Source organism: Dermacentor variabilis, chromosome 9 (genome assembly GCF_050947875.1).
Source record: "Dermacentor variabilis isolate Ectoservices chromosome 9, ASM5094787v1, whole genome shotgun sequence".
Classification (NCBI taxonomy): Eukaryota; Metazoa; Arthropoda; class Arachnida; order Ixodida; family Ixodidae; genus Dermacentor; species Dermacentor variabilis.
Genome location: NC_134576.1, coordinates 131,760,418 through 131,785,984, shown reverse-complemented (window position 1 = coordinate 131,785,984; position 25,567 = coordinate 131,760,418). Strand labels below are relative to the sequence as shown.

General features: G+C 42.7%; 3 protein-coding genes across 6 annotated transcripts in view; 1 reads left to right on the top strand and 2 right to left on the bottom strand.

The window, feature by feature from the left end:
* The first annotated feature begins 39 nt into the window (after nt 1-39).
* LTV1 (LTV1 ribosome biogenesis factor) lies at nt 40-8,682 on the top strand. Its single transcript, XM_075669446.1, has 10 exons — nt 40-308; nt 413-580; nt 1,583-1,750; nt 2,884-2,974; nt 3,050-3,182; nt 3,432-3,612; nt 6,231-6,358; nt 6,826-6,971; nt 7,057-7,109; nt 8,263-8,682. The coding sequence occupies exons 1-10, from the start codon at nt 306-308 to the stop codon at nt 8,587-8,589; spliced, it is 1,398 nt and encodes a 465-aa protein (XP_075525561.1). The 5' UTR covers nt 40-305; the 3' UTR covers nt 8,590-8,682.
* A 1,192-nt stretch (nt 8,683-9,874) lies between these two features.
* LOC142558194 (uncharacterized) lies at nt 9,875-11,068 on the bottom strand. Its single transcript, XM_075670354.1, has one exon. It carries the CDS (start codon nt 11,022-11,024, stop codon nt 9,984-9,986), a length of 1,041 nt encoding a protein of 346 aa, XP_075526469.1. The 5' UTR covers nt 11,025-11,068; the 3' UTR covers nt 9,875-9,983.
* Nucleotides 11,069-11,161: 93 nt separating this feature from the next.
* mon2 (Mon2 homolog, regulator of endosome-to-Golgi trafficking) overlaps nt 11,162-25,567 on the bottom strand; it is a 229,778-nt gene continuing 215,372 nt past the window's right edge. For all 4 annotated transcript variants that reach the window (XM_075669441.1, XM_075669444.1, XM_075669442.1 and 1 more), the window contains 5 exons: nt 22,962-23,022; nt 20,335-20,461; nt 17,396-17,547; nt 16,156-16,294; nt 11,162-15,046 (listed from right to left, as the gene is read on the bottom strand). In XM_075669441.1, coding sequence (XP_075525556.1) covers nt 14,865-15,046; nt 16,156-16,294; nt 17,396-17,547; nt 20,335-20,461; nt 22,962-23,022 — 661 coding nt within the window. In that variant the 3' untranslated portion in view covers nt 11,162-14,864. The remainder of the gene's footprint in view (nt 15,047-16,155; nt 16,295-17,395; nt 17,548-20,334; nt 20,462-22,961; nt 23,023-25,567) is intronic.

Here is a 25,567-nt window from a genome sequence, read left to right as displayed (position 1 = left end):
TTTTTTAGCAGCGTGTTCGTATGTGTATAAGAAATGGTACACGCTGAGAAAAAAAGTAGCTGGTGATGTAATGTGCTAATGCCTGCCGCGTTGGCGAGCTGACTGAACTTGGAAGAAACTAGAAAACGAACCTTGCAGTTTCTAACAACATTGCAACGCACCCTTCTTTCTCACATGGCGACTGTGGCTGTGGCGATCGTCAAGCAGGAGATGAGTCTCCGCACGTAACTTTGCTGCCGTTTTGCTACTGACCGTGTGTTTGCTCAAGCTATCCGTGTGTGAGAGGATCAGTATATCGCATAAACATGGTGAGTGTCAACTTACACGGTCTCTATCAGTGCACTTTTTGACTGTCGAAGTGGTGACACAACCTTCTGTTGCTTTCTCTCTTGCGATCCCAAACCAACGTCAGCCGGGCGGGAAGCGAAAGAAGTTCATCGACAAGAAGAACGCCGTTACTTTCCAACTGGTTCATCGTAGCCAGAAGGATCCTCTGCAGGCCGATGAAACAGCGCCTAAGCATGTCCTACTTGAAAAGCGAACCGGGCGACCATTCACTGGAGACGACAGGCCAGGCCACGTGAGTGCTTAAGCAGCTGCGAAATCGATTCTTATATACGATTACTTCACGATTTTAAGAAAAATTAATAAAGCAAATGAAACTTTGTATATTATGTGTGAGGAGCACGCATAGATATTTTGTAGAGTGCTTCGTAACTTCGTAATTCGAAGGGTGCGTATGAAGACAGCATATAAAATGTTTCGAGGCATAGCTGTCTTGCTTGTTTTTTTGTTTGTTTGTTTGTCTGGCTGGTTGTTTTTTATTGCACAAGCTTCGGAACGTTGTGACATATTCTACATGCTTTACATGACCCCTAAATGACTGTTTCTTGTGGATCTGTGTTACATCTTGTACGTGCAGCCGAAGAATGTGGGATTCGTTATAAGATTTGTGTGTTTTTTAGAGCGTCTGCTGGGAACGATTCTTAACAGGTTCTAGCTGTTCGGATAGCCGATTTGGCCTGACTCGTTTTTACTAATTTGGCGTCGTTTTAATCACTTCACAATGCGTTGGTTTTGTTCATTTGGTTTTGTTCATTTAGGACCGGTGTTTCTCTTAATGGCGGGAAAGATGGCAAGAAACAAGGTGTCTTCGGTGTGATGCAAGAATTGCCAGTTCTGCATGCAGTGTTAGACGACACCAGATTGGAGGGTTAGGGAATACAATGGAAAGGTGCAGCCTGTGTGACCAGAGCACGTGTTTGTACCAGACAGAGAATGTCTCAAAAATGACGATAGGGTGGCAGACTTCCCCGTCCTACTTCAGGTGCCACAGGTTGCTTCTTTCTAGAAGATAGCCTGTTTCACAGCACATATTCATGTCGGAAAACTCAAGTCTCCAGCAAAGGTTGCGAGGAGGGCGAAGTGGTCAAAGTGGAAAATTAGGACCACAGGACACAACATAGAATTAGTGTTCGGTACCACTGCATTTCCTTGTGTTGGATCTCTTGTTGGCTTTTGATTTCTTTAGAATCGGGAGTCCAGTTGAGTTGTGGATATTAAAATATTGAAAAACATGCAGGTTCCGGCATCTGACGAAAAGAGGAAAGAAGAACAACGTAAATTTGGTATCTACTTTGATGACGACTACAATTACCTCCAACATCTTAAAGATGTCAACATTGTGGCAGACTGGGAGCCAGTCATCCATAGGGTGCGCATCCCAGCTGGACAGAGTGGTGACGCCAAGGTACGTGACTCTTAGTTGACAAGATGTCCACATGCATGTGACAGAAAACCTTTATAGCTGCATGCAGGAGTCCAGAGAGGGCTGTTCTCATGCCTTGGATTTCAAACAAAACTCAATTTCCAGATTAGTGCTCCGGGGGTAACGTTATTCTAGCCCCTTTAACTCATGCTTTCCTCCTGAGCACTCAGCAACTGACGTCTGTGGCTAAAAGTTATTGGCAGGAAGTCTTACAGGACAGCTAACTTTCAGAATTTTGCAGTCTCAATTATGGCCCTGTGCTGCGCAACAAAGCTCTGTTCTAGAAAAAAGTACTGTCAGCCACAGACCACACTTATCTGTACCATCAGTACAAGTGCAGAGCACACTACAAAGATGTGTGGGAGAGGAAGGGTCATAGAAGGCTCTGTTGGCTGGTCACTGTCGCACAAGATGTGGTCCAGTGGAAAGCTCTCTGTGTGATCATTGTAGTGAACTGCTTAAGTAAAGTTCGTTACATACTAGCAGCTCCCTAGAATCATTTATGTTTGCCTAGATGAGAAAAATGCTTCTTTGACACATGTTTTTAGTTCTTGTGCATTAGAAAGCACAAGATTAGCACACATTGTCGAGCTAGTTGATGCATTGGTGGGCTATTTGGTACAGAAAATATGGATGCAAAGGAAGCTATGATGTTCATTGTCACATGGTGGTACTTCTGTCCATGTGGTCTTGATTGTCGTCGTCTGCTTTGCTTCCACCGAATTTTCTAGTCTAAAGGTTTGAAATGTTGAACCAACACATCTTGCTAGTAGTGGGAACTGATCAAGCATGACTATGCTCAGTACGTTGGAACACCACTGGAAGGTATGGATGAAACTAAGCAGTGTTTCCCACTCTGCTGACTTTACATTCTGCTAATGCCGTGGATTTTTATTGTACCATCTGTATTGTTTACTCTGGCATCTACATTGCTTCCAAGGAAGCTGCTTTATGTGCACTAATCCTGAAGTTTGTTTCATGCATTACTGCATTATAGCTGTCACCTATTCAATCCTACCATGTGTACTTCTAAGCAAACTGATTCTTCTGCAGTTGGTGAATGGTTCTTGCATTAAAGTTTCACGCTGTACCTTATGATACTTGGCTTCTTTCAGGCAAAAAAGGAAATCAGACTACCTTCATCAGTCTTTCAGTCAACTGTTGAAGAGAAAGAAGGCCTACTGAACAAAGCAGTACCACAAGTGGGTAAGTCTCTCCTATGCTGTCTACCTTTGTAGGCGCTGAACTTCCGGGGATCTTAGGGATTGCTTTCTTGTGCAGGACCAAGGCCTGACTGGGACCCAGATGTTGTGGCAGCTTTAGATGATGACTTTGACTTTGAAGATGATGCAAATATTCTTGAGGATGATTTCATACAACTCGCTGATGGACCTGTCGACGATGCTGCTGTTGAGTGAGTTACCAAGAAACAGCGAAGGCTCTATTCTGGGTTGATCACTTTCGGGGTTACTTTTGTGCGACATGGAATCTGATGCAATAGGCATTCTGCTGGCTGGATTAGCCTATCAGCGTCTGCTGAAAGTTATTGCGAATGGCATGATTAATTATTAGACCTTAACAGAAACTAGCTGCTGTTGTCCAAGTTTACATCCTTATGTTTAACTTTTTATTGCTTTTTCTTTCCTTTTCTTTTTCATTACAGTGATGAAGAGACTGACAGTTGTGATGATGAGGAAGACTATTCTGCATCATCTGAAGGGAGTGAAGAGCGCTTCTCTTTCACTGAAGAAGAAACACAGTCGAGGTTTACAAGCTATTCAATGTCGTCGTCTGTGATCCGAAGAACTGAAGGGCTCAAGACCCTTGATGAACGCTTTGAAGAGGTTTGTGTAGTTTTCTTTCAATGTACGACAAGCGCCTTGACTTGTTGTACTGCTTACATGCTATAATTTGACGTTAAATGCCTTAATTGGCATCTGGTGGGCATTTCCCTCTGATGGCCTCAAATTTTTTGTCTGTAGAGAAATTTTTAATACACTTGGCATAACTGACATTGCTGATTTGTATTTGGGGAGGGGAGGATGTGACTGTTTGCTGTTCCTTATGGTACTTATTAAAAAACCAGCTACAGGGATTCTGTCACCATACTTCTTTTGGATGAAGAAGTGGAATGTGTCCTGTCCTTTAGAAGCTTGTATTGCAGATAGGAGATTTGCACCTCATGCACATGCCAAATGGATACAAACATGTGGGTTTCTTTGTGTCTAGCTTTATTGGAAGTGTGTACAATTTCGGCTCTTCAAAGGGACACTAAAGGAAAATATGAAGCCGAGTTAGTTTGATAGAGTATTCATTTAGAAGTATATTATCATTTTCTGTGTGCCAGTACATCACTTTGCTACGTAGAAAATTGCTGCCGAAGTTCCAGCTACTGCTACTCAATTTTAACTGCTGGTGCCAAAGTGCACAAGTCGACGTAATCTCCACACGATGTCCCTCTATGCTGCTGTTATATCCTTTAGAAACTCTTTATTTAGTGCTCCATATATGAAGCGAGGCAGACTGGTACTAGTTGGCAGCTGTAAGTGTTCTTTTCAGCTTGCGTGAGAGAGATAGGAACAAGCTTTAATGATATGCTGGAGATGTTAGCCTGGCTGTTTGCATGACCTGCTAGTCCAGGTGCTGGGTTGATGATTATGATATATACAGTGATAAACACTTAACAGCACATACAGTCACACATGTGCACTAGAGATATTTACAAGGTTTCGTTATAGCTCGTGGCCCCCTTGCTTGCGTGAGTCACACTGCTACTCTGCTTGGGTTCAGGATACCGGATACCAGTCGGAGTGGGCGAAGGTTAGTTGTTGCCTCTGTGGTTGTAAACACAGAAAGCAATGTATCTCCCAGTGGCAGGACATAGCAGCCACTATCTGTCAATCAGCCAGTGCTGACGTTACACGAGAGGGGTACCATAGGTCAGAACAGGTGGTGCCACTTCGATTTCCTATTTTCGTCATTTTATCGCTTACTGAAGCTCTGTTTTCGTTCGGAATGACAAATGCATTATTACAGAAGCCTAAAGTTTCAATCTAGCTTGACTTAATATTTTTCTTTAGTGTCCCAGAGAGAATACCATGATTATAACGTTATGAAAATGACCATGGACTATTTCATAATTCATCTTTCCCTTTTCGAAGTATCCTGTGAAGGTTTGAAAGACATTACAGTTGTGTTGTGAATTTTGGACAAGTGGCCCAACGCATAATTTCAAAGAAAACTAGGGGCCATGAAAAAGTGATCTTGTATATTAAAAAACAACAACAACAATGGAAAGCAATTGTTGCTCACTGAATGTAACAGTTTGATAGGATAAAAGGAAATAACCTGGAATATAGAAGCAGTTGCCATATGACAGTGTATCATGGTAATTTTGTTGCCCGTCTCCCGGCTACCTGGCAACCATTTGATTACACTCACCATTGGTGTTAGGTGCAGTGCGCTAATGGGCAACCACTGGTCATTCAAGGGATGCATCATGTCTGTAATCCTGTGAACTGTTTCTTGTACACAATGCACATGTCGCTGAAGTTCGTAAAAGCACTGCAGTGCTTTGACAGTTATTGCTGCTCATGGGATATGTGAACACAACCAAACACACTGGAATGTACGAGTGAAACCCATGTTGTCCATAAGTATACCAAAGCTGGATATGACGTGCATTTATGTTGCAGTTGAGACACATCAGTTGATGCACAACTATGTTAGCTTTAGAGTATCCATGAAGGAAGGCAGGCAGGTAATGAACTTTATTGAGGTCCTGAGGAGCGACTCTGAAACCCCTGTACGAGGGAGGAGCCACTGCGGGTTGCTCCCACGTCTGGACAGGCAGGCCCATGAAGGAAGGGGGAAAAAAAAATGGCCAAGGGCATGATGGCAAGCAGCTTGCCTTGACAAGGCAACCTCCTCCGATAGTACCACACCTACATTCCCTTTGTGCTGATTTGTGTGTTGGCTCTTGGGAAATAGGCCCTTTCCTTGGTTGCCATACTTTTGAATGCATTGTTTGGTTCTCGGTAGCTCCTAGCATGGAAGAAGGAAAAGGAGGAGGAGGGTGTGTCACATGACAATTTCGAAGCCTAGTCACAAATATAAAGGAAAGGCTCATAGGAAATAAGCTCTTACCACAAAACAAGCAAGTGGTAATTTCATTGCCAAGCTTGCAGAGGGACAGCATGCGGAAGAATAAAATGGTGAGGGCCAACCATGACACGGGTGTCACTGTCGGTCCTCAGTGTTGCTTAGTTGCATCGGTGTTTCTACGGTGAAATGAAGAAATATATTGCTTCAGGCCATGTAAATGATGACAACTCGAGTGGTAAACCGAAATCAGTTTGTATAAACTACAGAGGTGCATTGAAGTTCCATGCTAGCTGTATTTTGATGCAATTGCAGTGAGCAAGTACTTTGTTTTTATAGTGCCTTTTCTTGTCTGTTTCAGATGTTCAAGCAGTACGATGACCTGGAAGTTGGAGCGCTGGACGGCGAGGAGATTGAAGGCTATGTGCAACCTGACAGTGAGATTATGAAGGCTCTGGTAGCGGATTTTCAGCACATGAAACAGCTTCCGTTAGTACCTTATTTGTATGGTTGACTGCTTAAGGGAGTACTGATGTGACATTTACAATTTGTCATATTTTTCGTGTGTTAGATGAAGTTCTGTACTCTGAAAAAATGCTGGCAAACATCATGACACATTGGCTTGCACAGTTCTTACAGCAACTGCGAATACCACATGTAAGGGCAGCCGTAACTAATGCGTGTGGCACTCTTGTTAATTGTTCATATACATGCAACATAATCATACCTAGTCTTATTGCTACACAACCTCAGAAAATCTTGCTCTGTGCTTTGACATTATTTAAATGTTTTTGCAAAGGATTTTGATTATTCAGGAACTGTGAATAGAAATGTAGTAATACAAACCCACAACATAGCGAATTAGGAATTCTGCGCTCTTAATTACCATAAACTTTAGAGTTTCTCATTCGTTGTCCCTTTCACCTGGCACTTGCTTCTCTTTCCTTTTTCCGTAGGACGTTGAAAGAGGTGACGTTAGACAAAGGGAGTGCCAGGAGTGCTGTGAACATGGCTGCCATTAAAGAGGAAGATGATGAAATGGTAGACATGCAAATCAGCTCTGATGCGCCCAAGGAACGTTGGGACTGCGAGTCCATCATAAGTAGGTTGCACAGCATTCTTCAGTGCTGTCGGTAGCATCCAATCACAAATTTGTTCTGATCATTCTGTTTTTCCTCCTACTCTAGGTACCTATTCAAACCTTTACAACCATCCGAAACTTATCACAGAACCAAAGAAGGTAAGTCAGTCTGGAATGGGAACGAACAGCGCTTGGATGGGACGAAGTGACGACGACAGACGAGACACTGATGTCTGTTGTCCCCACTTTCAGGTCACTCAGGTCTTTAAAGTAAGGCTTAGCTCATTTTTATTGGCTGCATTACGAGTTTCATGAAGCGCCGAATGGATAATGAAACCAAACAAAAAGAAAGGTGAATGATTCCTTTCAAGTGAATCGAGCACTGCACAGTTGTACAGGATAGACTTGAGCACATGCACCTTTTGTCATACTTGTTATTTAGTGGAAGTTGTAACACTAAAGTGAGCTGTTTTGAAGCTGTCATTGGTGGAATCAGCTCTTCACAAAGCAAGCATTTTGTCATGGCTGCATTTGTTAGCAAAAGCTTGTCACACTATTTTTACCTGCAACAGACGCGAAAGTGTGACTTGTTACTTTCGCGTCTGATTGAATGACCTTGATTAAGCATGCACTAAAGGTGTGTTGGCTTTAAGTTGGAATTATGAATGATTGTAGGTGATCGTAAATTTTACCTGCAAGTTCTGTACGCTGCAATTACTTCTGGGTGCTCACAAAATGTCATCATAGATCGATACCGCCATGTTCAGAGCACATGCACACCTGCCCTGCTGGTGTTGTGAAGCCTGCAGCCCATGCTATGTCGCCGCTGTACCTGGGCAGGGCAACCTTGAGGAGAATGCGATTGATTTTTTTTCCTACTCATTCTAGGGAGCAGTCCATATAAGAACACATCCTGGTCTACAGGCTTCTTACAAGAGTTTGCATTCATAATTGTAGCATAAACTAAATACATAGGCGAAGAAAGAAACGAAATGGAAAGGACAAACACTGGACATCAACTAAGTTTTGTTACACAATGTTGGTGCTTGTGTGCATAACGGTAAAAAGTGTTATAAGACTTAGTGATTCAGTGCTCATCCTGCCCATTCTTTCACTGCGTGTTGTCTTCAGTCTGCACTGCCTGTGTAATTGCAAACCGTAGCAGCCAATTAGCTTGCCTTTCAACTCGCTAAGGGCTACAGGTATAGACGTCCTTTGCAGTAGCCGTGGAATAGTGAAACTCTTCCGTTATGGAATGAACCTCAATATCAGAACTTAGGCTGACCTAGCTTTTCTTCTTTACTTCTTGCAGGAGAAGGTAAAGGTGTCGGCAAGAACAGGCATTCCCATTAAGGAAAAAGGAGGCCTGAGTCGCCAGGGACTGAAGCAGTTGGACCGCGAGTTTGAAAGCAGCTCTGATGAAGAAATGCGGTCACGAACATCAGTGGCATCCAGCATCCGTCCAAAGGACGAGACCCCCGAGCAGCGAAGGGAGCGAAAGGCTGCAGTGCGAGCCATGCGACGTGAACGCAGGGCCGAAAAGAAGGCCAACTCGGAAGCCTTCAAGGCCGAAATGCTTAGACAAGAGAGGATGATGGCCAACGTGCGCCAGAACCTCAATTCTATGCGGCTTTATTGAGCTCAAATAAAAACTGAGGATTTTTGTACAGGGAGAAGCAACTTGGCCAATGTGCGAGTTGTACAATAAAGCTACCCATTTCAACCACTGCAATTGTCGAAATGTTTATCCATGGTCGAATGGTGTAGCCTTTGAACACTGCAACAGGCTGATTGGAGCATGCAGTTGTGGTTTGCGATGCCGTGGTCACCAGTCCGAGATTTCATGCCTGCAGTTTGCTTCATGCATCCCCGACATACAGCAGCTAGATTGGTTAAATGCATGCCTCGAATTGCCGGCAATGGTCTTGTATGCATTCCATAATGGCAGATGTGTTTTAGTAAGCTTTACCTTAATACAGATATGTATTGCAGTGAGACGACTTGGCACGCAAAAATAACATCGCCAAGCGGATGCCTTGGAAGAGCACCCGAGTTTGTAATAGTTCATGCTAAAGTGGGCTGTGTAGGATCTAGGTTCAGTGGTGGGGTCAAAGCTGGTGCTAGGCGAGTCCGTTCTCCAGACTTGATGTCCTGGAGGCACTGCCAATATGCCGCTACGGTATTCGATCACAAGGCGAGGGCGCCAGTTAGAGGAATTGACAAAAAACAACTTAAGTATGCACATTACTATGAGGCGGCATAGAGTAGCCGATAGATTAGTCAGAATCGGCAGAGTCGCCCGAAATGGCGAACAAGTGTGAGCACCGTAATAACCTGTGTGTATAAAATGGGAAATTCGCCTTGGGGAGTGACTTCACGGCAGTGAGCCTTTCGCCTCATAATGTGGCTTTGCTGCAGCGCGAGCAGCACGGCCGTGAAGTCACTCTTCAAGGCAAAATTCGCCCATAACCCGCATCTCGCCTTTACCGTTAAAATTTTCGAATTCCTGGTACGGGTTACACACGAGAAATTACGGTGCTGCCTCAAGTGCCAAATAACGACACGTAGTATGCTTAGTGCTTGCGCGAATTCCCTGTTCCCTTCACCGCAATGTTGTGTATGCTTCACCGCATTACACATCTACGTTGCAGCGACGCCATTAAAGAACGCACATACTTTTGCTAGGTTGCCTCCTTTGGCAGAAGCGTAAGAAGGGCACAATTTCTCGAGAGAATATGGTAACAAATGGCCCTGGTTCGCGAAGTCGCTTCAAAATGATAAAACTTCATATTATAAGAAATTACAAAATGTTAACAAGAAAGTGCTCGAGATAAAAAAAGATAACGTTGACAGGTTTATAGGTTCTATAGGTCCCGTTTAACGCAAGTGTTGCTAAGAAGCAAGGCTCGAGTAAAGATTATAAGCCTGGAATAATGGGCATCTTTATTCAGCCAGACTCACGACCTCCCTTATAGAGGAGGTCGTGGCCAACCTACGTGGTCTCAAAACGAAACAATAAAAGCGCCTGTTGCGTTACAGGAACGATGCGTCGGGAACATTCGGCGTTGTTTGCACCGCAACATCATCGGTAGAAGTGCTGCAGTTGATGGCACGCCTCAGCGATTCCAGGTCGCGTTGGCAAGATGCCGCGTCGCCTTCGAGCTTCTCCATCAAACTTGTGTACCATCGATCTGGCGCAGGACTCCGAACGTGGCCAGCTTCCGTGCCGTCGCCTACGTCTTCAACTTCGCCAGCGGACGATGACGTCGCCAGTTCCAAGTCCTTCTTCAATGACGCGCCTTCGGATGCGAGCCTCGATTCTTGTTTCGCGAGTTCGCGCCGCTCCCTTTCCAACGCGACGCGACGACCAAGCGCGTCGAGCAGCGACGACTGCATGGCGTCCTGTCGAGCAGCGAGCTTTCCAAACTCTTCGAGCACGAGACGAGACGCCCGGCTTATGTCATCTAACTGACCGCCGCGTTCACGAAGGACGTCCTCCAGGTGGCGCGCTTCGTCGAGTAGGTCCTTCACTTTCCCTTCCAGCGTCAGCTTTTCTGTTTCCAGGCTTCTAGCCCGACCGGTAACGGCGAAGAGCTTGCATTCGGCGCGAGCGACGCATAGCGCTAGCGCCTCTTTTTCTGCAGCCATCGGTCTGCGACGTCGCTCGGCGTCTCGCACGAGCTCTGTGCGACGTTCAGACATTCGCTGCTCCGTGACGCGAAGTCGATGCTTCTCGGCGTGTATGCGCTCGTGCAGGTGTGCGATGTCCTGCCGGAGTTCGTCGATGCGAGCGCGGTGCAGCGCCACGTTCGAGCGGCGAGCGCAAAGCTCATCGAGGGCTCTCACGATGGCGATTTCGGCGACAACGGGGTCGAAATCCGCCCCCGAGTTGTTGCTGTCCATTGCTCCGAATGTCGTCGACGACGCAACGACGATGACCACCACTGCGGAGATGACCGCGCGCTTTAACGCGCAATCAAGATTTCGATCGCTTATTGCAACGTCTGCAGCCGCGTGCGCACGTACGCTAGATTTCTCACCTCCTGTGTCACAAGATGACCCGAAAGCACGCATTTACGTCAGAAATGCGGCAGGCCTGTGCAGCAACTAACGTGCCGTCTGCTACGGAACATCGTCTGCTATGGGGGGGGCGGGGGGGGGGGGGGCAACCGGGCACGAAGCCAAAGGAAGGAAACGAAAATACAGCGACGTTAAATGCATATAACTTTTATTATATAGATATGTATATATATATATTTTTTTTTACAGATTTCAGACTAAATACATTTTCGGAAACGTGTATCCGCTTTCGTTTATTTACATGAAAACTGCGACCTCAAGGTTGCAGCAACAAGTCGATTGCTTTAAGCGTGAATGGCAGGCTCAATTGAAAGAAAGCACAGCCAACTGCAAACACATTTGTTCTGGATGAATATCAGTGGCAGCTCAGCTTTAATGGAAGCTGCAGCTATCAACAACCAAAGTAGGGTCTGCCACAAACAGCCACATCATATTTTTGAATAAAGCGCCAGGCTCCCAATCCAGCCATATATGCAAGCGAGAAACTGCTGCATGAGAAACGAAAACAGCATTTACGTATTTTGCAAGCGTCCGGCATGCAGTTAAAAAATGAAAAAAAAAGGCAATATCACACAAAGCGTCTTTTCTACAGACAAGCTGTGGACTGTGACATCATGAAGATGAGGCAGTGCTGCTGTCGCATCCTGTGCGAGCAAAAAAGGTAAACACAGAATCGAGTGGCATGATTTTTTTTCTGAAGGCAATTAGGTTAATACACGTGACCAAATGTTCAATGTTTAAAAGGCAAAGGTTGTTGTTAAGGGCTGTGTACAGCATACAGCACAAGTGTCAACATACCTGTCTGTGCGTTTTGCTCGCACTATACCTGTTTGCTTACAAACAAGCACCCTGTCTATATAAAAGTGTACTTATACAAATCATTTAAAGCACATGCTGAGGCAAAGTTCTAACAATAAACAGTTCTGCTCAGCAAGACTGTAATGCTCCTTACCGTTTCTTAGGTGGTAGTGTGACACGATTAACTAATGCTTTAGTTTATACAGAGGCTAAAAATGAAAATGCTTTGGACGTCCAGCTGGCAGCCGACAAAAAGCTTGTTTCATGTCTCGGTTAGTCTTAGCCTTTGCAGACGACCAGCCAGGCAGTGGTGCTGACTTTTCTGTCCTTGTCTCAACAGTTGTACAGTAGCGGTGGTTCACATGTGGCACAGGTTTATAGTGGCAAGGCAATAATGCAGCAAATAAAATCACCACAGCAGTGAACAATTTAAATATCTAACAACTGAGACAGCACCAAATGAGTCTGAATATCAGAAGTCGATAAGTTGCAGAAAAGAATTATGGCATATTCGACTGGTTCCTACTGCGCCCTGTCTCGGTTTGCAACGATGCACATTCCTTTCTCCAAGGGAGCCAAAGAAAGCTTGCTTGAGCGGAACATTAAGCTGTCCGCAGAACAATCGGAGGAGTCATCATCGAAATTCAGCCGGAACTTGTTGCACTCTCATCTTGAAGGTGAGAGCACCTCCAAATGATCTTAACGAACCAAGACAATGTCTTCCGAGTGCTCAATTTCAATCAATCGCATTTAAATTGTGCTGCCAGGGCGTCATAGAGCGCTTGAAAACGTCGTCAAATGTACCGTAAGTACCACGTTACATGTTTGAAATTCTGTTTGCAGCGGTCTGCTGCTAGGAAAAAAAGCTTTGCTAGAAGAACTGGAAGACTTCCCCTTCACAACAAACATAGTAGGGCTCACACTTAATACGTTTCTTACTGAAACAACATTCAAACCCAGCGCTTGTCATGCCAACAGCATACGGATACATTTACCAGCTCTATTCTATTCCCACGGTATTGTGAAAAACATGTCGCAGAGCTTCTACTGTAGTTGGCCGCCGTCAACGACCTACAGAAACATTCATGGGCTTTATGAAAGTCTGTGTACTTGTCAGAACACAGTGCATCACCCAATCCATTGCAGCGATTTTAACATGTTCCTCAAGGACTGAGAAATAGTTCACTCCCTATGGTAGACGTGGAAAAAGCTAGTGACACACCTTCCAGCGATAACATAAAAGCGATGCTCTTCTGGAAAGCCCTGTGGGCTACACAACTGTTGCACCCAAACAGCACTCTAGTGCCTCATGCCACTGCGGAGCTCAACAAGGACAAAATTATTCACAGCAACATTACGTGCAATGATAAAAATCTGGAGAATTCCAAACAATGGCCTGAACGTCCACTTACAGATTGCTGAATGCAGTCAAAACGAAAATGGTGCATGGCGAACACAGAAGTGGGCTGACCCTTGTCGCGAAATGCTGCAACCACTCACAACTCAATTGCGCGAGATTTGAAGTCACACAAAATGCGAGAAAAGTATTAATCCCATGTCTTGTCTCCTTTGTATTTCAAGCTAACAAGATTTCCAAGAGGTCTATTTTTAACAGTTTTTGCACAAGGACCTTAAAGGGACACTTAAGAGAAACAGTAAATCAGCCTATACTGACATTTTTTTCAGGACCATTTTCATTAGTTTCACAGTAATATGTTGATTAAAAAACAAGAAAGTGAAAGTCGAAGTTCCGATTTTAAGAATATTGCGCTAAAAATCCAGTGCTGGTACATCAGCGAGATGTGAATTTTAATGTAGTCGAACCTCATGATAACGAAATCGCATCTGACACAAAGTAGGCTCATTATATACGATATTTGTTACAAACATATATCTGTTATACTGTAAAGCGACAAGACAATTCTTGTTTGCTTCATTATATCCAACAATTCGTTATAGCAGTGTTCGTTACATCAAGGTTCGACTTATTTTTTCGTGTTTGGCTCGTTGCAGCTTAGTAAAAGTTCTAAAAACTTGCCAAGTCCAGTCTTTGGCACATTTAGAGTACAATGTAGTCCATCTATAGCGATAAAAAACTAACTAGGCCCGAACAGATACTATCAAAATTTATGACGTCACGGCAAGTTGGTGTGGGAACTTCAAGGCGGCATCGCCACCTGCGTTTCGCTTTCGTGTCTTTTCATGGTAATATAAACGAATATCTTTCTTCTAATTTAGGGTGACATGTCCACATGTTATACTGCTATTCTTAACACATTATGCAAGCATGTGTCCTCATTGAACATGAAAAATTTGTCGTCGTAAGTAAGAGACGGCATAACCTACTGCTATTATGCCCAAAATTAAATGCAGTGAAACACCATTTAAGAGACTGTGACTCGAATGAATTACTCTGGTCGGTTAATAGTACAGCACCCCTGAGCCTACCTACGGCAAGCTTGCGTATTTAATGTTTCAGTTTAATAATGCTTTCAGTTTAATAGGTTTAATAGACTTGTAGTTCAAGCAAGAAGAAAAAAAAAGTGAAAAAAAAAGGAAAATTGGAGGGCTGTGTCCCTTTTTGTTATTTTCCAATGCTGCAAGAGAAACAGTAAGCCTCTGGCATCCCTGCCATGGGCAGCGTACCTGTTCAGTAGCAAATCGTACGTCGTTTGCACGATAAACACACCTGTGCTATGGCATACATGACTTCTGTTACAGTTACTGAACTATGTAAAAGAATGATCATGATCTTGAAAAACACAGGGCATGCTCGCACTTGACAACACCAGGGCCAGGGAGAAAACAACCGGCGATCCTGTCACCTCTAGCATAAGTGCAAAACTGATCACGCAAAAGCCATAGCCACAATTTGTAAAGCAGTGGGAGATCCCAGAATGTTGACCAACATCAGGTAAATACATCTAAACAAAGTGTTCACACTTCAGGAATCTGGATGGCGAACGTTCAGACTCGGATGTTGTCACACTGCGATGGCGGAAAGGGTGGTTCTTTGAAAAAAAGTTTTGTGAAAGGCTAAGTGGCGGCTGGTCGACCCCCATTTCTTTGAGGCGGTGGTGACCGGGGCGGTGCCAGAAGATCGGCATACTCGTGGAGAGCTTCTCGCAGCGATCGGCAAACTTGGGCTGACGTCGACGTGCTGCAGCTCACGAGATGGGGATACAGGGCGATCAGTTGTTCCCAGACACTCCATTCAACTGCAGTACAGAATAATGCAAAAAAAGAGAAGAATATATATATATTTATATATATATATATGCGTGGAAGGTGAACATGCAATTACTGATCAAATCTTGGGTAGTAAAGAGGCTGAGCTTGTTACATTGAGGTCACATTAAGGGCTGATATTGAGGGGCTAGGGCTAGGTTAGGTTGGGTTGACAGACGTTAAGACTGTTCCTTTTCAATGTTGTGCAGCTGAAGTGCCATATGTGATAAATTTACTGCAGTTACAAAATTTGCGAGTACTGAGTGGCGTGATGACGTTGTGTGCCCTACAGATATAAGAGATCAAAGTACAGGAAATGCTAGAATCATCCAAGAGCTGCAGATGTGATGAAACGACAAACTGACACATTTTAAGGCCATGCTTTCGGTCAAGCATTTCAAGGAGATCCTCAATGGCAAAACCACAGAGCGGAGTGCCCACTGCTCTGATCAGGCATTGTGCAGAATGATACATCACACAAAAATAATCAAATTCTCCAAAGTGATAAATCAAGAATACAGCCCCTGGCTTCTAACTAGATTAAAGCGTATCAACATAGCATTGGCACAAATAGCACAAGCTGTATTACCTCCATTCCAGCTTAAAATTGTGTACAATGTACCTGTTGTATCTGCGAACAGGTTACATGTACTACCAGATTCTGGAAGCTCAATGCAGAAAACCTTTATTCAAGGGGAATCAACCGGGTGCAAATAGGTGCAACTGATCTGTTAGAAAGGTGCACAAACTAACACATATACACAGAGAACTGCAGACAAGATGAGTGCATATGTTTCGCCAACTAGACCAACAACGAGTACTCCTAAGGCTATATTGACTACCCACACATGTAAAAAGGAGTGACTGTTTGATAACGTAACGAAGCCACTGCAAGTGTCATCATGCTGTAATAGAACAGAACCTTGCTTAGCCACCAAGGTAAGCTATGTGCCAAGTGATCGAGCCCAATACCTTAATACCCTCTAGGCTCTGAAGAACCAAAGTGCATAGGCATGCTTGCAGCAGTGACAGCGTCAAGCAACTATGCTGTACAAATGAAGTTACTGTATGCATGTTTGCAATTAACAGGGTGCCCTACCATTATTTGGCGGCGCCTTCTTGAGCGAGGCGGTGAGTGTTGCCACGGCTTTGAGAACAAAGGATATCTCGGCCATGCGATGCCGTGGCAGAGGGCATTTGCCACTTAGCTGCTCATCTTCCACATAATGGCAGATAACCTGAAATGCGGAAAACATGTCCTGTGCAACACAAAGCATCGCCACAGACAACCCGACTGCCATGTACAATTGGCCACAACAGTTTACGGGACACGGATTCTACAATAAACGCGAATTTCTGCTTGGCTGAAGCATGTCATTCTTTGCATTTGATGGATCACAAGGGCAACTACACTGAAACTTCGAAATCGAGGTTACTTGCCCAGGCTTTGTCATAAATCTTGTGTCTCTTAAACTTTTGTGGCCAACTGCATGTTTTGTATTATGCATCTGGTACGTTACTATTAATACAAGATCACTTAATCCAATGTTCCACTTCAATGTGACCATTATTAAGTCTCAAAGGCACTACAGTTAACAACATTGTTAGCACAAATGGCGTTACCATTTGCTATGTCATAGCCTTTGAAAAAGAATTAGACACCCACTTGTCCTAACAAAACCTTCATATTAATGTCACATATTTTGTCAACCTGGTTCCTGACAGTTCTTATTGTATAATGTGCATAATGGAATGATTATGGCATACATATTTGTATAACGTTGCACATCCTTCTTCATTATTTTTTAATTGAGCATGTGTACCAACTCAGCCTTTCTCTCATCTCTGTTACACTACTAACAAGTATATCATAGCACTGAATTGATCGCTCTGGTAAACACTCTCACTTCCCCTCACAAATTGCTAATAAAATACTGTCATTCAAACTCTGAATAAATTGGAAAGCTCTTGCATGCCCCACCGGAGCCAATTACCATTTGTTGGTGAAACAAGGCAACAAACCCGCGCATTCACATTGGGATTTGAAGGTCGATTTTGCGTTGTTCATTACATCTATTACTTCGCGATTTCCCCATAGCCCGCTTCATCACAGCAAGGCTCCAACAGCACAGGGACACTACTGTGAATGGTGTTGAACACAGTGACCACTATTCGCCTTGGATTACTATGGAACTGCGGAATACTATACTGAGCAACATATACATAGTGGAACACTATGGTGAACATTATGATGAGGGGGCTGCTGGTAGCATTTGTTTTGTAATTCAGTAAAATGCTATTGGCAAAAAAAAAAAAAAAAAAAAAAAAAAAAACCTCACCTCCTGGAACCGATGGAGGAGTGAAGTAACAGCCAGGCGGTTGACAACGCCGCCCTCTGGCAACACGATGCCGCCAAGAAAAGAGAACTGCAGTAGTGTCTCAAAGCACGCTTTGGCAAACTCTTCACGTAGCTTGCGTGTAGACTCCGTATCTGGAAACATGACAATAGGCAAAGGGTTCACCTTGATGTATTGTCACAGCAGTCTGCAATTACAGAATACATGTCATGAATAGTGTACACAAAAAACGAAACTCAGGCAAAACGTGACCAACATAAAGCTGTATCACAGAATTGTAGTAGGGGACCAGGCTATATATGTGTGTGTGTGTGTGTGTGTATATATATATATATATATATATATATATATATATATATATATATATATATATATATATATATATATATATATAATACTGCATAAGTTACAATAAAATTATCTGCTGATGTTACCGTCTTCATTGTTTTACATTTTGATGGTGACCATGTTTGCTAAGTGGGTACTGTTACCGTGTAAACGCTCTCATTGAATATGAACTTAGCGTATCCTAAACTCCATGAATGTTGTTGGCAACGTAATAGCAAGGCAGACGTGTCTAATCAGATCGCAGATATCATGCAAATGATGGTGGACCTTCTTGAACCTACGTGACCTCCGGCCATTACACTGGAATCTACCGTGAGGTGTACATAAGTAAAATTCTTGTATAAGTATTTCAATATAAGTATAAATGCATTTTTACTGGTTAAGCTTCACAACAGTGGCAGACATCAGAATGTGCACGATGAGCACCAATATGATTATAAATTACCTAACAAAGCTTTACAATTAACTTTTTAATTTTAACCTATAGACTGCCAAAGCCGGGAAACAGCCTGGCATAAGAAAGGGGACCATAACGTCAAAGCCAGCAATTTGCCGGGTAGGTGATATTGTTGGTTCAAAAAGCTATTTGTAGTTGGCAGGACAGCCAATAAACACAGAAAAGTTTATAATTGTGGTCCACTGATGGCGCTAGGTGTCCATTTGATGGTGGTTTGAGTTTCACATTTTTAGTTTACAGTTGCAGAATGTTTGTGTGCACACCTTGAAGCACCGGAGTGGGTGCGTTACTCACGTCACATGTCGCCGTACCATGGCAGTTCAAAGTGTGCAGTGCAAAAATGAAAAAGCGACAGCAAACAAGAGTTTGGAAAGTGCAGTGCTGTAATCCCCGTGCCCGAGTGTTTCCAGCTTTTCCACGCAAGAATGAACCTGTGACTGTCGTTTAAAGTGCTGAACTGAAAAGTATTGCTTCATATTGTAAACAAAACTTATTAGTTTGCATTTTCTCAGTGTTTATTACTGTAGAGCATTATACAACAAGTGTGACAGCGGAAGTTTGAGTAGCATGTGTACAGGGCAATAATAATCGGAACAGAGGGCCACGTGGAGTATATAATATTTGCTAGCAATAGTTAAGGTCTTTATGGGGCATGTTGTAATTACAGAATTGAAGTCAGCCAATACTCAAAGCATAACCTCTTGCTTTTCAGTGCGCTTTACCAGTTTCAAAAAACGAGTAATCATAATCTGCACTGAAATGCATTGCTGTCCCAGTTGTCAAACTTGCATTTTTAACAACAGTCATTGCAGAAACACATGGCGTATCCGTCCCCCTGAATGACACGATGTTCAGCGTACAGTTAAACCTCGCTTCAATTAAGTCGATGGGACATGAGAGTTATTTCGTTAACCTAAAAACCTTGTTATATCAAAAACACTTCACACACTCATGTGAATAACAATGTTTATACAAGCACGATAAAAGAAGTCCAGAACCAGAATATAAAATGCACGCTAAAGTCGCCGTTCATCTTATGTACTAGTTTCAAACAGATTGCGAGTCGTCTGGCAACATACGGCATGCATGCTGGCGAATGCATAGCAAGAGCCGTATCCATATATAAATCTGATTGCTGGAATTTTTTTCTTTCTTGCTGCTGTGTCTTTCTGCGTGTAGTTTTTAGATTAACCGCGTGTGCGATTTCTTTTTTGTCTAGTGAGTGATGTGAAGCAGCATGGAGGAAACAGTTTTCAGTGACATTCCAGATTAAAGTAGCAAATTTCACCAAGTTAAATGACAACGTGGCCATTCTGCGCCAGTTTGGCGTTTCTAAAAAACAAGTATACAATATTGGTGGGCACAAAAAGGAACGCTATCGGTGTGCAACACATGTAAAATGCCATTTTGTGAGCATCATGCATCAAGCATCCACTGCTTGAGGACACACTGACGAATTTTGCGTGGGAGCTTCGGTTGTGCTGGCTATCGGTGACAGTGCAGTTAACTCACTGCAAAGATGCAGCACCGTTGTGAAAATAAATGGGTTTCAACGACTTCCTTGATGTCCTCTTTTTTCTGCTTCTTTTCTTTACTTCAAGGTAAGGGTCGAGCTACATACCGAATCAACTTATATCCAATTTATATGGCAATTCTTGCCTGTGAGGGCTTTGTCATACTAAATTGCAGCTTAAGGCCACACTGAGACAACAACATGGTTTTAACTTGGTTGTGACAGAGCAGCTGGCATTGTCTGGTAGAGCCGACGCTTTCAAGCAGTTTTGTAAATAGAAAGCGGCATGTTCCCTGTATGTTTCTTTACCCATACTTCCCCCCAGAAATCAAATCAAACAAAGCTTTTTTAAGTTCACTTTGCTGCTTTTAGGTTTTGAATGCTTTAGGCCCTGCAAGTATGCGTTAGGGAGTCGACAGCACTTTGTCGAATTAAAATTAAGGAAGAAAGATACCAAGCTTCGGTAAACTAAGGTTTCACTATATATTGATTGCTACCAGTGTAATCCCCAAGAAGGCCACATTCTAAAGAAGCGAACAAAACAAATGCACAAGTCATCGCAAATGATCGCAGACACTCAAGTGATTCATGAAAAGCACATACCAACAGGTGTACTACTTGTCGCTGAGTGAATAGAACCCTTGTTCAGGAGGGCAACGATCTTGAGCACAAAATCTTTCGGCACATGGCTTGAATGTGGTAAGATGATCTCTCGTATAAGCTGTACCACCTAAAACGGGAACGCACGAGTGAAGTCACAGCAAGTTGCTTGTAGACACCGGACAATTTGGTATCATTGAATCAACATGATGGAGAGGTCACAGAAAAACGAAAACTTGAATTGATGAACAGTGGATGAAAGAGGGAAACCTTAGCTAGAAGCCAATGTTTCGACAAGAATTGTATTTGCCACGGCTTAGTCTAGTCAAGACAAGTCAAGTTCTGGCAAAAACAAGTCCTCCTCATCAAAACGCTGGCTTCAGGCTGCAGCTTCCTTTGTTCGCCCACTGTTAACGAATGAAACACAACCACTTTAATTAAAATCCAAGCACACTTTTCCTTAAACCTGAGGTACTCAAGATGGGAGGAGGATTCTGTACTGAGTTGTATGTTCAATATGGCATAGCTCCAGGTAGGATGTAGATATCAGAACCATGTGTCTTCATTTAGAATTCTGCTGAATTTAGAATTTAGAATGCAGCTCAATGTGGTTTGCATAGCTCTGTGTCTTTCATGTGCAAAAAGTTTAATTTTGTTTAATTTGAGCACTATTACCTAATGTTAATCCCTCCACGGCTCCACCCCCCACTCAACAAAAACAGAACTGTATTAAAAAGGGCTTATTTTGTCTTTTTTTTTGTTTTTAACGAAAACACAGTGTTCATCCATGACAGACGGTACCGCCCTTACGTTATTAAATGGTTCAGGGGTCAACTTAAAACAATACTATGCATCTCAATGCCAAGATTTGTCATAATGCATGTTTGCCTTCTAAGTGCACTCCCATTTCCTCTGTTTCTTTTTCTGAAACAAATCTAGTGCTTTTCCTCTTATTTTCTTTGTTTTCCATGTTTATGTAACATTCACAAATTTTCGAATGCCTGCCGCCATAAAGGCTTAATTATGCTGTCTCTAAGCTCTATCAGAAATAAATCTATATGCGTGTGGTAGTATTCTCCATATATGATCAGCCATTAAAGAGAAACTACTGCACCATTTGTCTCTCTCGTCCTCGCCTTATGGCACTCTGCAGCATCAGATCAGCATCACAGCTACTTATACCGACAACACACGCAGGATAACAAAGAGCTTTACAATAGTGTTCAGCACCCGGCATACGTTTTGCGAGACTTTTACGTATTGTGGAATGCTACAATTTGCTATTCAGGTCAGTTGAGCGGAATCGAAAGCTTGAGTCAGCGTTTATTGGTGACAACTGTGAGAGTGCAGCCATCAAAGCAACTCACACTGAATTGGGAGCCAAGGGTTCTGCCACCCTTCCTATATTTAATTGCCTTAATGCAATTAAATATAAAATTTGTGAGTGGATCTGTACTAAGCTGACTGCACACCGTGATTTGTCAAGGAAGTACTATCTGCCACTTCACAAAGAACGACGGTAATAAAGAAACTGAATTGCAAGTGGCAAGATTGTGCCACCTGACAGAGGTGATTTATGAAAATTCGTATACTCAAGAAATATCTGCTAAATATATGTCTGTAATGCAGCAACAAATACAAAAAAAAATAGCCATTGAGCATAGGAGAGGGCAAGAAAGTGAGAAGAAAAACTGGAAGCACAAGACAGTAAATTTCGTACATAAAAACGTTATGTACGAAGCATAAAAAGAACAAAGCTACATTTCAACTCGACATTCATGGTGACAAAGCAGGAGTTGACCTACACGTGATTTCGCCTCCTCCTCTACACAGCACCTGTCTGAGAATGTGTCTCTCAATGTAAATTAGTACCTGCATGTGACGTCAGTACCATAATCATCTATAGCTTACGTTCCATTGCTTTTCTTAGTCTCGCATTACATTCTCTTTCGGTTAATCACATAGGACAGTGTATTCAGCCAAGTGCACATGCTGCAAAAACAATTGGGGAATGTATTTGCTGTATGCAGGCAGCTCGAGAAAATGTGAAGGTGCATTTGGAGGGCACTGGCATTATAACTTTTGGAACGTAGCTGCAGTGCCTGAGGTATGACCTCATCTGTCACATTTACACGCAGCGAAAACCCAAGGCCTGGGCAGTGAAGTGGCTGGGCAAGAATTTAGATATATTTTTTACAGCATACGAATCATCACATTGAGTCCTTAGCTCTTGATTCTCAGACACAGTGCTGTGTTCACCTTAGCCGCTGAGGGTCTGACTCATGCAGTTCAGTAACACGGACAATGTTCTTGTGCAAATGCATGGAAGCCGTAGAGCAGCTACAGAAACAGTCAATGGTTGAGATTTGAATTATGTGCATTTCGGTGTATAAGTACCACTGCAGCTACTGCACAGAGCCGTGATGGGTGTCAGTGAAAACTGCAGCAGAACTACCGACTGAAGCTCAAGAGATGACAGTTAAAGAGCATGGCATGCATAATGTACAAACAAGAAGGCATCGTCACATAACATGGATGATGTACACTAGCGAAGTAGCATTTCAGACAGTATATTACATTCTAAACATCCACAAACACATTTAGATTACTATAACAATCATAGGACAAACCTTGCAGTCCAACATTTCATCACACTGCTGGTCCTCCAGGCTCTGGGTTGGTGGTGGATTGCTGCATCATTTGAACAAGTAAAGAGATTTAGTTGTTAAACTGCAACACTCAAACTACAATTTAATGCTTCACTAAAGAAGAAAAGATTCCAGCTTTCCTTTGACCTTAAAATGTAGTTAGCTGTCCAACCAGCAATTGCAACAGCATTAAATGTAAAATGCTCGAATACAACAGACATGATTACTTCCATCGTCATATACAGTCCAGATGACCTTACGGCGATGTGAGTGGGACCCACAGCAACCTTTGTTATACAGACTGTGCACCTCAGAGCACTAAATAAGCCAAAATACGACTGCTGTAACAAATGAAACATTATTCTAACCATGCTGAGATGTTTGAAACTGATACAGAATTCTGAAACGACGATGAACCTTAGTAATGAACCTTTGTCTAATGGCTGCAACGTCGCAATGCAGGCAAGGGGCAAGAAAATCACATCAACTAGGTCTAAGTGGTGGGATCATTCCCAGCATTGCGCCGCTTTTTTGCCATTTTGCAGCAAGTTTTGAAAGAAATCTGCGGTCCTACTGGACTTGCATGTTGCCAATGCAAGGTTACAACAAACACGACAAAGAGTCTATGTCAGTTTCGATGAGACTTGGTTCTAAAGAAATGAAACTGTTAACAGGGAGTGCAGATTATTTTGTTAGACAGGTAAATTCTTTGCAAATTTTATCGTAGTAGTGGTCATGATACATGCACAAGATAGAAAGTTGGCCAAGCCATGCTGTCTGCTATGATATACAGGTCATTTCATAGTAAACGCAGTCATTGTAACATTTCACTGTATTATGACCAGCTTTTGTTTAATTTTGAGCACCAAGCCTAATGTGATGTGAGGAGAGCACAACACTACCACAGCTAGCCTCCACATATTTGTAACCAATTTAATCACTCCCCAATCAACTAGTTATGTCAGCAGCCTTTTCTAAACGCCATGGAAGCTCACTTATATCGTGATATATGACAGGGCTTTTCACACATCAGAGTGATGTCTATCCTGCCACATCTACTATTAATACTTGAATAAATGTACACCCTTACAAAGTGAAACTGAACTGAGCATGCTTATGTACACTACAAATGTTTAGCGATGATGACTTCTTAGAAAGGACACCTTACCACCAGCTTTGGATTACCCATTAAGCTATTATATGTTTTGGATTAGCTCAGCCTGCTTCTTTGATTCTGTGAAGTTCGCGTACAGATGATCTCTGCACGTGGCTCTTCACACAAGCACAAGCAAGCTTTTATAAATATAAGAACAAATTAAAATAGACAAGTACATCACATCCATTATCATATTGGCAGATTTTACTGTTTCAGATGTTTGAAGCTTGCTTTTTAAATTCAGCATTCATAAATGCTTCCCTAGAAAAAGTCATATAAATTATGTTGCATTTGTTTTGAGTATTTGTTGAACTCAACATACTTTATGTTGAAATGTGACTGAATGCCATGCGTAATTTTTTGCAAGGGTTGCATGCCATAAGGTCTGAATCTGAGATAGTTGGTATGGCAAGATCTTTGAACTACTTGCTGTAATAATACACCAACTTGCATTTCTGTTTAGAAATCAAGTTTACAAGGTTATTTTTACAATAGTCTTACCGAGAATATAACTACGCTGATAAAGAGCCCTATGTAAATAATCGATCTTTTCCTCTATTCTATCATTTGCTGAAAAGTCAGCGTTAAAAGGTGGCACTTAAAAACTTTGCACTTCATTAAAATTTTTATCTGGTCTTGTGGACCTGAGTCAATATTTTTCTTTGATGAACAATGAGCCTTTGGCATATTAGTTGAAATGCAAAGAGCACAAAATAACCAGTTCAGTGGTAAGAAAATGACAGCGATTGTACATTCTGTGAACGCATCAAGCTTTTTTTATGCTTCTCTCAAATTATAGTTAGTTGCAACCCTGGAAGTTGTCTGTACCATAAACATTTAAAATTTTGTTCACACAGAAAATTATTTGACACTTTATGACAATGCCTTCAGGAAAAGTTATGGCAGAGAAATTTAAGCAAGTCACTGATCCACAGCAGATATAGCAAAAAAATAAAGTAATAATAAAGGAGGCTTGGCTAAGTGTAAAAATTAAATTACAAGTGCATTACAAGTGCAATCCCATAGAGTGATATTTAAGTTGCACACGCCGTCGTTAAAGAATGCGATTAACAACATTTGTGTGCTTATTAAGCAAGCCATTGCAATCAATCAGTACCAACAAAGGCAGCCCTGCTGCAAGTTTCGCTCACACCAAAGCAACTCACTGCACATGGCGAATGAACAAGCAATGAACCCATCTGACGTTTTACCGAGCCAACAACCTCTCCTATCCATTGCTCTCAAGATTTCAAACCTAACCGCCAGGTGTCACCACTGCCTGCATTATCAAGCAAACTCCATGTGACAACGGCACAGTGACGCAAAAGTCGGCACAAGTGTCCCCGGGAGCACATCGGCTGTCACATGACAATCTTGACTTAATACATGGCCACCTTTCTATCAGCCCTGTTCACTCTGCCCGGCCATTAAC

What these genes read in the sequence shown, in the direction of transcription:
- LOC142558194 (XM_075670354.1), bottom strand. Translation starts at nt 11,024, where the DNA reads ATGCGTGCTTTCGGGTCATCTTGTGACACAGGAGGTGAGAAATCTAGC.
- LTV1 (XM_075669446.1), top strand. An exon ending in CAAAGCAGTACCACAAGTGG is followed by an intron (nt 2,975 to 3,049) that starts GTAAGTCTCTCC and finishes TTTCTTGTGCAG; the next exon opens with GACCAAGGCCTGACTGGGAC. An exon ending in CAGCACATGAAACAGCTTCC is followed by an intron (nt 6,359 to 6,825) that starts GTTAGTACCTTA and finishes CTTTTTCCGTAG; the next exon opens with GACGTTGAAAGAGGTGACGT.